The 16145-nt window shown below is 50.0% G+C and overlaps 1 protein-coding gene across 2 annotated transcripts in view; it reads right to left on the bottom strand.

The window, feature by feature from the left end:
* ASTN1 (astrotactin 1) overlaps positions 1-16145 on the bottom strand; it is a 315493-nt gene that overhangs the window by 29283 nt on the left and 270065 nt on the right. For both annotated transcript variants that reach the window (XM_044267351.1, XM_044267352.1), the window contains exon 17: positions 1243-1511. In XM_044267351.1, coding sequence (XP_044123286.1) covers positions 1243-1511 — 269 coding nt within the window. The remainder of the gene's footprint in view (positions 1-1242; positions 1512-16145) is intronic.

The following is a 16145-nucleotide window of genomic DNA, read 5'->3' as shown; positions in this document are numbered from 1 at the left end:
CCAGCAGCAGCAGCCCTGGATGCTCTCAGGAGACAAAGCGGGACAGGGAAGGGCGCTGGATTAAAGCCACTGCAACGCTGGATCCCCATGGTGACATCAACCCTTCCTTCCTGCCATTCTTGCCAGCCCCCCTTCCACGGTCTCTTCTCTCAAGCTCTTCTTCCCCCGTCACTTCCACCAGAATGAAGAGGGGCTCATAGGCCAAAGGAACCACTTATCCTTTTGTTCCTGTGAGGAACCTTATTTTCAAACATTCAGTGAAGTATCATCAGCAGAGGCAGAAAGGCAAGAGCAGCACACACATGCAGAATCGCTCCCTGCTGGTCTGAGCATCACCTATGAAACAACTGTGACACACCAGGTGTCCCTTAAAAGAGGAGAGAGAAAGCAATTATCACCTTACCTGGATGGACAGAGCCCTCAGGCAGGTAAGGAGCTCTCTGCTCTGAGTCTACCATGCCTTGTCCCTCAAGGTCACCTTTGCTTGTGGTGTCAGAAGCCCCACACCCTGAGCTTTCCTGCTTTTATTCTTGCTCTCGTCCGTGTGACCCGCTCTGTTCTTTGTGTCCTTGAGGAGATCAGAGAGCCAGGGACTGAGCTAAGCCCCTGCTTTCTGCCACAGTTCTCCAGCTTGTCCCTTTGGCTCCATTCATTTTCTCAGCACTTTTGGAAAGGAAGCCACACAGAGAACGGAGGGGTGCTTGGAACGTGTCATGACCTCGCAGTATAACATAAGGCAGAAGATTTGCACGGATGTGGTGTTTTGTGGTCTTTGTTCTTAGTAGTCAGAGAACCATCCCCACTGGGGCTAAGACCAGACCCTTCCCTCTAGGACCTATGCCGGACACACTCCTCCTAGCCTCGCTGCAGCCAGTCCAGGCTCGGGATCTGTTAGGGGAGCCAGCCTTCCCCCATGACTGTCCCTGAGGCTTTCTGAACGGCGGCTCTGGTGGCTGTGAGTGCCACACCTCCTGATCCTCCTCCTTCCTCCCAGCGCTTGCTGCTCGAGAACCTCCACGGATGTGAGCTGTGACTCCTGAGTCCTTACCTTGGGGGTTGTGGATGCCCTGCTTTGACTTAATATGCAAACATGCAAATCTAAGCAAATTATGTGCCTGGATTAGCTGAACAAAATATCTCAGTATCCATACGCTAGCATGGAGCTCAGCTATACCCTGTCGCCCGAAAGCCCTCTGTTGTTGCTGATGCTTCCTTGAGTCCCCCGAGTCCCGGGCCTCTTACCCTCTGGGTCTGGTTGTTGGTCACCAGTTCGTAGATGGGGGCTGCTCTGGTCACTTCCAGCAGGACTGGCTCAGCCGGAGTGTCAGGGCTGGATGTCACGTGGCACAGGGGACAGGAGGAGGGGCATCGTCCCTTGCTCTGGCATTCCATGCGGACCCCAGCCGCCATGCGCTTGGTGCCGGACTCTGACAGGCTGGCGATGTACTCTGGGAACGTCAGCACCTTGGGGTCTCTTTCCCGCTCCTCTGACTCGTCGGATGGGGAGTTGCCTGCCAGACCCAAAATGAAAAGGGACAATGAGGCAGGCGAAAGAGCAAGGTCTTGCATGATCTCGCGGCCCCTGAGTGCTGGAGTCAAATCTTAGGAAGGTCACAAAGTGTCACTGTTAGGGACATGACTCTGACGTCCCGGTCAATGCGGGGAACCTGTCCTCCATCTAACCTATTAGGGTTCAAATGACCTTCCATATGTGAGAGCGGGTTGTTTCCTTTTGGAGACTCCTCAGCTCCCCCGATCCCCTCCTCTGAGGGATGCCTCGGCGGTGTCTGTGCGGGGTCTGTGACTGTCAACAGTCCAAATGGTAACAACAGTGATGACTCTGGGACTCAGTTTCTTCATCCGTAAGATGAAGATATTCAATGTGCCCACAGGTGAAGTGTGAGGAATAAATAAATGGCAACATGTTTTTAAAGTACATAACTCAGCGGCTAGTACATGTCCAGTCATCATCATAAGAGTTTTAATCAGAAGGAGAGGTAAGATTTACTTGAACTGTGAAGTAAGGTCTGTCATGGGCCCCCTTGAACCCATGCAAGAACTCTCTGCATGGAGTTCCACCACTGCACCCATCTTATGGAGGAGGAAAGCGAGGCCAAGAGCCTCCAGGTCACACAGCGAGGATGTTGTAAGTGCTGGGGTTTGAATCCAGTTTCGTCCGATTCCAAAGCCTTTAAGTTACTGGGAAGGAAGAGGACTTTTTGCTTCCTTATTCTTCAGTGCGTGGAAGATGGGAGGGAGCTTGGGCCCTCCAAAGCAAAGAGACGGATTTATAGCATTAGGCTTTGATTGATGAGTGAAAGGTAGTTAGAGAAATTCTTGGTTTATTTTTGGTGACAAAGATGAGAAATGCCTACCTGAAAATAAGTAATACTTTGTTCCCTGTGGAAGAAAACACGGCTTGGAATTTGTCTTCCAAGCCTTCATGATTTCCCATTTAACTTATTCATGCTAGACAAAGATGGAAGTACAGTCCACTGACCAAAAGCCCTTGGGCTTCGTAAGAGATCCCAGACCCTTCACGACACAGCTACAGGTCCAAACATGAAACAATTTCATGGAGACCAGTGGGCTTCTAGAAACAAGGGGCAGATACAGAACATTCGTTCTGGTCATCTTGGACCGCTCAGGAACGTGGTACTTGATGGGCCAGATCATTGGGGGAAAATGACTAGAAGGGTTTGTAAAGGGGTTTTACAGGGTGACTGCAAGCTACAGCTCACAGACTTTCTAACAGGGTTCTCTTTTGTGGGGTCCAGGGAGCTCTCTGCACTCCTCCCCTGGGTTTGCTATGTAATCTGAGCCCATTTGGACATGTCACGAGACATTACAACACTGTTGTTTCCCAAATGGGAAACACCCTCGTTACGCGGATGAGGCAGCTTCCTCCAGAAACTCCTTCACACTAACGTGAAGGACTCACTCGGTGACTGTAAACGTGAGGTATCATTTATTTCACATTTGCAATTTGTTTACTAACAAACCCAGAGTTGAACTGAAGACTTCCCTAGGTTATAAGAACTGTATAAGTGCGTACACCATAAAGAAGAATGGGTCTAACAGAGAGGCCCAGGAGCCCACACTGGCCAGCCCCAGAGGCACTCACTGCCACCTATAAATCCTGATCCACATTCAGGTTTAGGTGCCTGGTCAGCCCCCCCGCCGGCTGGGAGTGATTGTAAGGTGAGCACAGTCTAGCAGGGCTCTCCCCACCCGGGCCCTGGCCATGCCTCAGTCTTCTTCAATAGGCTATATGGACTGGGCAGAGATAAGGGAGGTTTGGATTCTTGAAATGATTTCTAGAAAAACGGGCCTTCTTTCACTGAGAAAGTAAATGAAATTTTTAAAAAAATCAGAAAAGACACAGTGTTTCTTTCCAAGACAAAGTTTAAAAAATTCTTGCCGTGCAAGAAACCATGCCAGAGGGCGCCTGGGTGGCTCAGTGGGTTAAGCCGCTGCCTTCAGCTCAGGTCATGATCTCGGGGTCCTGGGATCGAGTCCCGCATCCGGCTCTCTGCTCAGCAGGGAGCCTGCTTCCCTCTCTCTCTCTCTCTCTCTCTCTGCCTGCCTCTCTGTCTGCTTGTGATCTCTGTCTGTCAGATAAACAAATAAAATCTTTAAAAAAAAAAAAAAAACAAACAAAAACATGCCAGAGAGCTTGAGGGTCTCTTGGAGGGCCCTCATGGCCCTTACAGTCAGAAGCATTTCATTAACCCACAGCCCTCCTTTTGTTGAGAAAGGATTCAGCAGGGGCTGGGAGAGTTCCCAGGAAATGACCACTAGAGGGGGACAGCAAGTCTAAAATGACTTCCGTGAGCACACTCTGTGATGAATTCTGTGTGGCCTCTTGGGCACCACACAAAAACTTATGGAGAAGTAACACCTGGTTACTTAAAAAAGTTATGGTACCATTTTTTTCAAAGAAATAGTATGAAATTAACAAATAACGTCATTCCATAAAATGTATCCCAAGGAGAAACATCCACAGTGAGATACAGAGGTAACTGAGAGACAGAAAATTAAAATCCCCTGGATATCCTTCACATGAAGTGCAATTTAATTCAAGGGAGAAATACTAGGTCACCTTTTCTCTCACCTTTTCATTCCCTAATACTCAAGAACTCCGCCCCTTCCTCCCCACCACAAACCCTATAAACATCCCCGTGTGGGACAACTGCCCCTCCGTTATTTCCGAGGCACCGGTGCACAGACAGATGCGGCCACTAGAGGGCACTGCATCCCCAAACACAGTGGAGCACAGTGACCACCTCCCTGCCCTCCAGCGCTCATTCATTAAGGCTTGTAATTGCTGTAAACATTTGAGGGGCTGTTCCCTGGCGGCTGTCTTCTGACGATCCCAATTAAAATCAAGACTCGGGAGTCGCCCTCCCTATCTCCCGGCCCCGGACAGGTGCAAGGTTAGGGAGGAGAGAGGCGTGGGGAGGAGGATGGCAAAGAAGACGGTAGCAGACCGCCAAACTCTTGTTTTAATCCAGAAGCCAATTTTCCTTCTCCTGAAAATATTCTGCTCCTTAGAAAGGGGGCCTGCTGAAGGCCCCTCCAGTTCCCTCGTCCTGCTCTACGGAGCTGTCTGGAGAGGAGCCGGATTTATACACAGGTGATGAGCAGGGAACTCCCAAAGCCATCTATTCAGGCTACAGAGAAGAATAGAGATGTGTGTGTGAGAGAGATTTTTCAAAGAGGAAATGCATTTTCCATGCGCGGTTGAAGACACAATTGGGAAATACCCCTTAAAATGATGGAGTCCGGTGGTGAAAGCCCAAATAAATCTCCCTTTGCCCAAAGAGAGCACCTATAACCATCATCTCTGTGGTCAGTGAAAGAGTAGTTCAAATCCTAAAAGCTCCAGGAGAGTCTGATCTTTGACATTTGCCTTTAACTCCCCCTCCATGCTGCAGCAGGCAGAAGAGCAGTGGGTGTGTGGAGAGTCACGGGGAGGAGACCCAGCCTTATTTCCTTATGGTTCAGCAGCTCCCCCTGCACTGGCCCCTCGGATGACGTTCCATAGGCACTTCTTGCCTCTTAGCTCCCTCGAGCTCCTGGATGGAGACGCCCGAGCACTTTAAGACACTGTGCGGTCTTTCAGTAAAATGAACATACGATTTCAACAAGTTACAGAGTGTCTGGACATAAGGAAGGAGCTACAGCTGAAGTCTTAAAAGATTATAATTGGCGAAGGTGCCTTGTGATCAAGAAGCCCCAGGCGCGACCCCCTCTGATCCCTGGTTGCAGAATTCATCTCACCGCTCCCACGGAGGCGCTGCAGTCCAGCAATGAGACTTCGCTTTCTTATAAGTAGAAGAACAGCCAACCTGGCATGTAGTTAACAGCCCCAAAACTGCAAAGCATTTTGCAAATACAGTCTGCTATAAATAAATGCCATTTGCTTTAGGCTAAATCTGTATCCTACAGCACACAGTGGATGAATTTCCCCAATAGAATATTGTGGAATGAGAATATTGGCATCCTCGATGTTCAGACTCTCACTGTGGATGTGCCCGTGGCCTTTTCCATGTACACCCTGACCCACCTAGGCTCACGAACCATACGAAGATGATCAAAGTGACCGGCCCGTCCTCACGGAGGGTCTGCTCTGCTGGTAGGAACCAACAGGTCACGGAATTGGAGGGAGATGGAATGAAGTAAATTGCCATGATTCCTGTAGGATTCTGGGGCTGCTTAAGACTCTCTCTCCTGAGTTGGTGCCCAAGGCAATGAGATGCTAATGACATCACAGCTAGAACTACAGAGGTAGTTCATTAGGCAGCCAAGAAATCAAATGCAAACTAATTAGACCCTCGCTCTCAGAGACAACTCACGATCTACGGGAAAGAAAGCTTGACATGGGGCAAATGAAGCAGAGCCATGGCCAGCTGTGCCCAGGAGCCCACCGACACCCGCCTTTCATCCTTTCCGCAGCCCCCTCCTCTTCCCACAGGGCGTCCTGTGGTTCTCTGAATTCACGTTTCCATCCATGCGCTCCAGCCCGCCGGACCAGTCTCTGGGGATATACGGTCACATCCTTGGACAGAGAGGTTCAAGTCACCCTGGATGACTTAAACGGAACTCCTAGACTTGCCGTAAGCCAGTCTCTGAGACCGGAATTAAGTACAATGTGACGGATTAATAACCAGGGGAAAGAAGAGAGGGCATAAACGGGCCACTTCTCTCTACTCCTCTGTATGAGACAGTGAGTGTTTGGGGCCAGTAACTTTGTCTTTATCGTGGGAACTGCATCCCCTAGTTCAGGTGTATCCATATTCATCATCTCCCTCCCTGCCTTTCTCTCTCCTCCCTCTATGTATATATACATGTATATGTTTTGGGGGGAAGGATATATGCTTTTGGGGGAAGGGCAAAGGGGGTGAACATAATAACTCATGATCATAGGTCTAAAATTTCAACACAAGCCAAACAAATAATACAACCAAAGCATTTATGAACTGCTAGCCCCTCACTAAAGCTTTAAACCATCAAATGGCAAGAGCAAAACTTTCGTCCAACAACAGCCAACTCTCGTCTCTACCCAGACCTCTTCTATGAGTATTATTAGTATCATTAGTAGCTTGCTTGGAAATCCACTTGAATGTCCAATAGGGACTTCATACTCAACATGTCCCCAACTGCTGTGGTCATTCCTCCACACTGTCCCCAGCAACCTACTCCTCGCGCGAGGGGGCCAGCTCAGCCTACCGCACCAGCTTCCTCGTTGCTCAGCGTGAAATCTCGGCTTCCTTGTTGGTTCTCTCTCACCCTCCCAACCAAACATTTGGTCTTCACATCCTTTATCTCCCCGAACCATCCATTCCTCTGCTCGCCCACGGCTGCCCCAGGGCACCGCAGCATACAGTGTGAGGTCTGATTCAGACTGCCCGGGATTGATTTCTGAACTTCTCGCCTGTGAGCAGTACAATTTGGGGGTGAGTTTAACTTTTCTGTGCCTTGGCTTTCTCATATAGAAAAAGGAGACAAAAACTGAACTGATGTAGTAAAGCTATGGTAAAGATTAAGTGACATAATCTACGGAGAGAGTTTCGAGGAGCCTGGGATGGAGTGAATACTCTTGGAAATTAATTCTTCTCACAATGCCTGCCTACTTGCCTACCCCGCCCACCAGCCGCACCATTGGATGGGCTCCTTGGGGGCCAAACCGTGTCTTGTTCTTCCAGTGTCACAGCCCACAGTGCCTAACAAGTAGCTAATGCACTTGGCAATTCATTAAGCAAATATTTATTGAATGCCTACAAATGTTTGTCAAATTAATAAATCATTCAGAATGACTTGTATTCAAAGTGACGAGGTACTAACGAGACAGGCTGGGTTCCAATGCATTTCCCTCCTTGCTGTCCTGGATTCTTTGGAGATTTTTCTAGTTTCCTCCTAAACAGAGGAGCATCAATCCAGAACAAGTCCCCCCCCCTTTTAGGTACAAATGCAACCTGGCCTGAGATTATGTAGTTGCAAAGATTTCAGGAAATACTGCAGAAAGGCAGCTTGCAAACTGTGCAAAACACACATAGGCATCCCAAAGGTTGTTGATGTGCACGGAGTTATCTACCTTGGGGTTGAAGGACTTAAGCTTAAGAAGAGGAGTGGCCAGGGACGCCTGGGTGGCTCAGTTGGTTAAGCGGCTGCCTTCGGCTCAGGTCATGATCCCAGTGTCCTGGGATCGAGTCCCACATCGGGCTCCTTGCTTGGTGGGGAGCCTGCTTCTCCCTCTGCCTCTGCCTGCCATTCTGTCTGCCTGTGCTCGCTCTCTCCCTCTCTCTCTCTGATAAATAAATAAAATCTTTAAAAAAAAAAAAAAAAAGGCGTGGCCAATTGTGGCACCGAGGAGCAGACGGCGGTTCTCCTGTGACTAGTCAATGCGGGAAAGCGGTCGGCACTAGGTGTCGCAGAGGAGCTAGAGGGGCTGATCGGTGCCCTGGGCCATGAGCACCACATAGCAGCTGAGGCGGAAGGCACGTCGCAGGGGGGGTGTGGACAGCGCTGGGAGCTGAGCGACAGCACTGGCACCAGAATTCAGCATCGCCTTCCTCTTTCCCAGCAAACAAAAGTGGTTGTAACAGCAAGAGTCGGGTGACACTCTGGAACCCGAGAACGGTTGTAAGGGTGAAACAGGAAAACCTCGGTCTTCCGCGGTTTTCCTGCTTTGCCTCAGCTCAGCCTGTACACAGCAATCCACCCGAGTTCCCAGCCGCACACTCATCACTACCTGTTAGCTCAGAGGATGTACATCTTTGGGGATGTGGGGATGTCCTTTTGGGATTCAGTGCTGGAAAACCACCGGTTCACGACTGTCCAGCCTGTTCCGAAACAGTCCTAACTCCACAGGGTTTATGTTTCTGTCCTGTCCTACAAATGAATTCCCCCCCCCTTTTTTTTTTAAGAAATCCTTTTTTTTTTTTTTTTTTCCGAATATATTCCTTACCTTTTGTCCTAAAATTAAAGTTTCTGGAACTTCAGGTTTAATTCTTTGGTATTTCTTCAGGAAGTTTCTGGAAATAGCAAATGGCCTTTGTTATAAGGGTGAGCCACATTTCTGGGTGTGGTGAGGTCCAGTGTAAGTAATTAGCAGTCCTCAAATATCCACTGGGCACCTTAGCCAAGCACCATTAACTGGGAGGTTGAGGAAAAGGTGTCTTCTGGAAAATTGAATTTTTTGTTTAATTGATACTTAGCCAGAAACTGCTTACTTTTCCTCCAATTCTCGTTGACATTTTCTTCTCTAAAAACGCAGTTTTCCAATTTTCTGCCTGCCTCGTGAAGCATTGCCTACCAAACAGAATTAAACCTTTCCCCAAGGCCCCTCCAGGTGATCATTTTGTTCATCAATTATGACTATGCAGATCTGGAAGCTGTAGGAGACAGAAATAAAGCGGTATACACACCCCAGACGGCTTTTAAAAATTGATCGATAACATAAGGTTACATTTTCTTAAGACTGCCCCCCTCCCTTCATGGGCATGTTTGTCAAACAACCACCTGATTGAGGCTCCTGGCTGATTAGGTTTGTGTGAGACTGAAGTTTTGGAGTCCGCGCAGGGCTTTGTCTTTGCCAGAAGGCGTTAGTCCCCTCTGGCGTGGGAACAGTTAGCGGAGTAACAGACTGACCAGAACTCACCAGAGCCTCAGTTGGCCTCTTTTCTGGTCATAGTGACAGTCCGCTTAGGAGAGGCTAGGAACAGAAAAGGGCATAGCAGCATCTACCAAGGGGCTAATAAAAACACAAAGATAGTCTTGGCCTCGTAGTGACTCCCACTGCGCCCCTTTTAATCTTAAGCTCCGTGTAAAGAGGGGAAAATGAAGACAGCTCGGTGAACCACTGAGATGCCCGGAGACCCATCTCCCCCCAGCCTGTGGGTCTCAAGAGCATCAAAAATAAAATCCATGAATTCCTAGGAATCCCTAAAGCTTTGACTTCAGAAATGAGCCCTTCTCATCTGCTCGACGGCTAGTTCCTAATGGACAAGAAGCTGCCTGATGTTTTAGTGGGCTGTTGTGGTTCTAGTGGGCTGTCGTGGCTCTCCCCCAAAGCTGGTGCTTGATACGCATTCAGCACATGCTCAGAGATGGCAAGAAGCAGAGGGATTTTAGCTCTCTCCAGTCTCATTGCCTGCAACTCGGGTCTGCACCCCAAAGCCTCATTAGGATTCACCACAAAGGCCAGGCAGGAAACCTGAGGTGGCGGGGGGGGGAGGGGTGTTGGTTATCTGGGAGCATTTACTAAGTGCACACATGTGTTGGGTATGGGAGACTGGGCTGGTACCACCTGTTCCCCTCCCACGCCCAAAGAGTCTTTCTCCCTTCCTTCCTTCCTTCTTTCTGTTCTTCCCTATAGGTTTACCAAGTGCCTCTCTGCCCCCTGTCATCTCTACAAGAAGTAATTCCACTGGACCTTGGAGCCCACATCCAGAGGAGGACCCAGCACTGTGTCAGACAGGCTCTGGTTTTATGTTTTATATGTCCTATGTCTGTCCAGGATGGGGCCCTACACATCCGTGTGTACCTAGAACCAGCACCTAGTACCCCACAGGTGTTCCCTCATCCTTGTCTGGAACGTCATAAATGTAAGGGTACACTGTCCAGCACCCCCCTTCTGCGATGTTGACATGATTCCATTTTTTTCATTTGCCTCTTACAGTCCCGGTCTTCATTCACCAAACGCCTTTTGTACAACTCTGCGTGGCTTCCCCCGTTCTGTTCGTATCCAGGCCTCCCCCTTCATTTCTGAGGGCTGCCAAAACAAGTCACCACAAAGGAGGTGGCTTCTAGCAACAACAATTTATTCCTCCAGTTTTGGGGGCAGAAAGTCCATCGTCAAGCTGTTGGCAGGGCCGCAGTCCCTTTGCAGGCGCTTGGGAAGAACCTTCCTCACCCCTTCCACCTTCTGGTGGCTGGGGGCATCTCTTGGAGATTCTCAGCTTGGAAGCGCGTTGCTCCAGTCCTGGCCTCAGTTGTTACGTGGCCTTCTCCTGGGCGTCCAAATCTCTGTCTCCCTTCTAAAGACCCCAGTTACTGGATTTGGGGTCGACCCTAAGTCCAAGATTACCCCATCTTAGTGATACCTGCAGAGAACCTATTTCCAAATAAGGTCACATTCTGAGGTTCCAGGTGGGCATGAAATTTAGGGGGACACCACTCGACCAACTGCAATGTCCACGGCCTTTAGCACTGTGACATAACCCACAGAGCCCTCCCTTAACCCAGCGCCAGCAACGATTCATTTGCTGGCCACTTGGGAGCTGACCATTCCTCTGCAGGACTTCCTCCCAGGGCACCAGGCAACGGGAAGAGGGATGGCGTTTCCGGCTCCCTCGGAGCCCCAAGGCCCCACGGCTGCTGTGTGTGGCTTCTTGTCAACATCAAAATAAACCTGACATAGAGATTCAGAGTCACAGCCTTCCGGATGCGCAGAGCTGCATGGGATTATCCCTGCTGATTTGCCAGACAGAGTGGCACGGGGAGGGAGGAGGAGGACCAGGCTTAGAGAGAGGTGAAAATAAGGAGCACCTGCAGGATGGCTCTTTGCACATCTCCATTAGCAGAGAGACCACGTGAGGGAGTGGGCACGCTCAGCGGCTCCCTGCGAAGAGCCTCCGGTGCACTTGTCTGGAGGTTAAGGCCTCCCTCCCCGCCACCGCCCTGCCATCCGTTCTTGTGTTTCCTGTCTGGGAAGCTGAGCTGAGAAGCCAAGTGTGCATCTCAGACCACTCAAAAGCAGACGATCCTCCCTAGGAGGAGCCGGGATTGCTCCGGGGAGTGGCCCAGGCACAAGGAGAGAGAGGAAGCTGGACGAGAGAGAAACAGAGGGCTCTCGGCCCCGGGGTGCGCCTCTGCTAATGTCGAGGGCTCTGCCGGGGGCCTCTTTGAGCTCCCAGTCGGATCAGGCATGGAATTAGTGATGCTTCCCTCTCTTTACTGGGCAGCATTATTTCCCAGCTGAGGGTGTCCAGGAGTGCCCTTAGCTTTGCCAGAACCATCCCCTCGGGGACACTCTCTGTGTGACTCCTTCTACCTCCTTCTCCATTCACTCGGTCGCCCACCCTATAGGCTCCAGCTCAGACAGGCCCCATCGCCTTTTCTTTCCCGCTTCCCATCTGGGCAAGGCCAGCATAATCGGGAGAAACTCCGTGACAGTTCTGAAATGGGGAGAAATGACACGCGCCCAGGACTTGCCGTGGCCCCACGTGACAAGAGCCCGGCTGTGCACAGTGGGTGTGTGTGTGTGTGTGTACGTGGGTGGGGGGCAGGTGCAGACATAAGTTACACGCAGGTGGGAGCCTCCTGGGGCTTATGTAGCTCCTCCGTGAGAGATTCAGTGCCTTGCTGAGACACTGTGGAGTCTGGCGTATAAATATCTTTAACTACCAAACGGTCTAGAAATTTCTAATAAAAATATTATTCAATAATAATACTACTCCAGCCAGCAAGGGAATGTTGTAACGGTCTCCATTTTCCTCTTGATACTCATCTAGCTTCTGTTTTTCAAATGAATTTGGATGTTAAATCCTTTCGCTGCCCTGACCAATTTATTCTGCAAATTAACTATATATGACAGAACTTAAAGTCCGTTACCACTTAGCTTTGCCTCACTGAAATTTATGCCGCTTCTCTGCCCGTTGGAGCCACCCCGCTCAGATAGACTCTGGCTCCTGGTGGTGCTTTGGATTCCGCTAAAGTCCCTCACCTCTTGGTCCTCATCTCTTGAGTTTCAAATGTGCTGAGTGGACCAGGCCCTTTTCACCTCTCGGCGACCTGCGCTCTATTCTCAGACACTGTGGTCCCTGCAGCTGCCCATCCAGCCCTAATCAAACTCTCCTTAGGAGATGTCGTTTCACCCGGAGCTGCGACCCACGCTGGTCTGTGAGGGGTCCTCCGTGGCTCATCTTGGCCGCAAGTGGTGGAGAGAGCCAGACGCACGGGCAAGCAGGGGTTACAAGACGAAGGGGCCAGCAGCGTGTGGCACGCGGATGCCATCCCAGGTTGTGTCTGAGCGAGTGTGGTGACCAAGGTGAGGGACAGAAATGGCGCCGTGTCAAGCCACACAAGTTGGTTCAGTTCTGGGTGGCACCGAGTGGAGACACACTCGGACACTTGGTCGGCGGGAGGGGCAGTCAGGATCCCAGGGCACGTGAACACTGTCTTACCAACAACCGGGGGAATCTGGAATGGATTCGAGAAGACCTGGAAACAGGCTTGGGAGCTCTCTCTCCATGTATTTGAAGGGCTGTCACGCCAAGTGGGATCACATGAATTTCTGCACATTTCAGAGGGCACAGCTAAGATCCAAGGAAGGAAACGAGAGGGAGGGAGTTTACTGAATCGCATATTTTCATGGGGAGCCTACCGTATGTCAGGTAGACCGCTAAGGTACACGGCTACGTCTTTCTAGAAGTTCATTTCTCCGTGTGTGCGGTAGGGGAGTGGGTCGGAAAGGAGACACGGACAGGATGAGGAGTGATACTAGAGGCATTGGGAATGGGCTTCGGGCACACCTACGAGGAATTTTTGAAATCCACTTCCTGGGGCTGGGGGAGACTGAAGGAAGACTCTCGATTCCTTCGGGGACAAGTTCTATAGGAACTCAAAAGCGATACAAAGCAAGATGGGCAGCCTTGAGATGGCTGGCTCCGGGCTAGCAGATACGTCCCCGTGGAAGCAAGACGGTCACCGTCAGGGACAGCGCAGCTGGGGGAGTGCTTCAGAAGGGCTCGAGTCCCCTCTAATAGCCAGGTGTTAAACTTCTATTATTCTGTGACCTGACCTTCTCCATCTTCCGCTAAGTGAGCGGAGCAGCAGGGCTGGGGACCTGCATTCTATCCAGCCCACCAAATGATGCTGACTATGGATAACGTGCCAGGGCTCAGATAACACATTGGGATTCGCCATTCTAAACAGGAGTCATTTATTTTACAAATAATGTCAGAATCCCTCTTCCAAATTCTTCAAGTCACCCTAATATGTAAAAGAGATAAGAGCGGGGGAATGGACTCCCAGGCCCGTGGCATCATTATTGTTTGGAAAAATAAACAGCTCTATTGTTTATGGAGCCATTCAAGCATCTATCAGAGCCCCCGGGGCGCAAGCAGCCTATTTGAAAACTACTGATTCAGACTCCGATGACATTGGCCTGAGCTGTTCCATAAGTAACCAAGCGTGCTCCCCAGGCACGAGGACCGCATGCTGACCCTGAGAAGGAGAATGCCACCACCAGCAGAGTTCGATATGGGCCATCTACAGACTCTGCTTCCTGGATTTTATCAGACAAAAAGCACTGTGCGCTCAGTCCTGAGGAGGCGGTAATGATGAAAGTCAGAAAACTATTATACTCTCGACCAAGAATGAATAGACCAAGATCTAGTCAATCATGCGAGTTCATCTCATAGAGAAAGGACTTGATGGAAACATGAGAAGAAGGCAACACCTCTGTAGAGAGTTCGGCTCAGGGGACAATAAAGTGAGGGGCAGATGTGGAAGCCAGACCCAAGACTCAACGAGCGCAGAGTGGTGAGCATATAAACACTTCCCATTATTAACTCCTCTCATTCAAATATCATAAAGAGAACGTTATCATTACCTTCGACCGAGGTGACGCTGTGATTTTACCTGACTTCCCTGCACACATATAGCAACAGTAGATATTAAAGCAGTTACAAGGGTATACAAGTGTATAGGGGCTCCTGGGTGGCTCAGCTGTTTAGTACCTGCCTTTGGGTCAGGTCGTAATCCCAGGGTGTTGGGATGGAGCCCCGCATCGGGCTCCCCGCTGGGCGGGAAGCCTGCTTCTCCCTCTCCCACTCCCCCTGCTTGTGTTCCCTCTCTTGCTGTGTCTCTCTCTCTCTGTCAAATAAAAAAATAATATCTTAAAAAACTAAAGAAAACAATTGTAAGTATTAAAATGACCAGAGCTTTCTTGAAGGGGCCCCTGCCAAGGAAGAGAGGCTTTCATGTAGCAAGGCCCAGCTCTCACCTCCTATAAAGATAGCCATCTTATCACCTTTGGTTTTTTTGTTTTGTTTTGTTTGTTTGTTTTGAGAGAGAAAAAGAGAAAGCACGGGCAAGCGAGCTTGGGGTGAGGTGGAGAAGGAGAGAAAGAATCCTAAGCAGGCTCCTTGCCCAGCCCAGATCCCCACACGGGCATCAATCCCATGACCCTGAGCTCGTGACCTGAGCCAAAGTCAAGTTGGATGCTTAAGTGACTGAGCCACCCAGGTGCCCCCATCTTGTCACTTGGGCCATTAAAGCCCCTGACACCGTGGTCTCCCTTAAAGTCTACTTTCTTTTGCACACACTCAATTTTCTCATTTTAGTAAAGAAACTAATGGTGGATAGCAAACAACAGCAAAGAGCTAGTCAGAAAGACAGAAATGGCCTTGGTCAGCCACTGAGCCAACAGAAGCTCCTGGACCCAATAGTGTGTGAGGACCTGGTCTATGAGGGGGCCTGTCTCTGGGGCCTTTGCTATGGGAACAAGGAAAGCAGAAAAGCAGATAGATGTCTGGTCTTGGCAAATGAAGGGAAGGCCAGAGAGGCATGAGGTAGGCCCATGTGTCTCCGCATGAGCAGCCGAGAATGACACTGTAAGCACGTCCTACCCCAGGCCACCACCTCAGCTGGCAAAGACTGTCGTTACCCAGAATTCCTCAACTCCTAAGAGGAGGCAGTTTGGCCTGGGCTCAAATTCGGAGCTCTGGGACGTACTGTAAGATGCTTAAATTCTTTGGGCTCGTTTCCTTGTGTGTTAAGTTGGCTAATAACATGACTTATCTCGCAGGATGATTCTGAGAGGTAGATGGGATAATACACGTGAAACGGCTAGCCCCGCTTCCAATATCTTAGCTCTCAGCGGTAGCCATTGTTCACCATTATATCCCCGTTACCTAGCACAGTTTGGCACCCGGGGGGTACTCGAGACATACAAAATGAAGGAAAAACATACACACGAACTTCAAGGCTCAAAAATAACACAAGGAAAAAAAACAAAACAAAACAAAACAAAAAAAAACAACAACACAAGGATCTCCATGAACTAGAGACAGAATAAGAACACTCAGTGGTAAGGCTACCCTTGCAGGCTTCGAACCTGCTGAAATTAGCCCACCAAGGTTGCCAGGAGGTCAGTTCCTATACAGTGACGGGATCAGAAGTCCCCGCTATCGTGGGGAAACAAAGCTAGGATTGAGGAAGGGCTCCACTGAGGAAGGTATGCCTGGGTCCAGGCCTCTGCCATACTGAGCTGCCCGCCCGAGATGGCAGGGGGGAGTGGAGCAGGAATGCGGCTGACCCACTGGCTTCAGTTCTGGGGCCACAGAGTCCCTGATGGCCCCACAGGATGAGAGAGTGGGAAGGAAAAGACTATGCTAAATTCATAATTAGCTTGTGACAGTGTACTTCCAAGTATAGTTTGATGCATGACAATCAAAAGCGATGGCTGGTTTGCCTAATGGTGGCCTCTTAGGCATCCTTGTCAGTAGCATGACTATTCAGAGTGACATGGTCCCATGGTTGCAAGGTGACCCTCAAGGCTGGCAAACCAACTCTAGCAATTGGGTGATCTTTTCATTAACCTTAGGGGACAAATGGGTAGAAAAGATGCTGTTGAC

Source organism: Neovison vison, chromosome 10 (assembly GCF_020171115.1).
Source record: "Neovison vison isolate M4711 chromosome 10, ASM_NN_V1, whole genome shotgun sequence".
In the NCBI taxonomy this organism is placed as follows: domain Eukaryota; kingdom Metazoa; phylum Chordata; class Mammalia; order Carnivora; family Mustelidae; genus Neogale; species Neogale vison.
The sequence above is the reverse complement of the archived record's forward strand: the minus strand, read 5'-3'. Positions and strand labels throughout refer to the sequence as shown.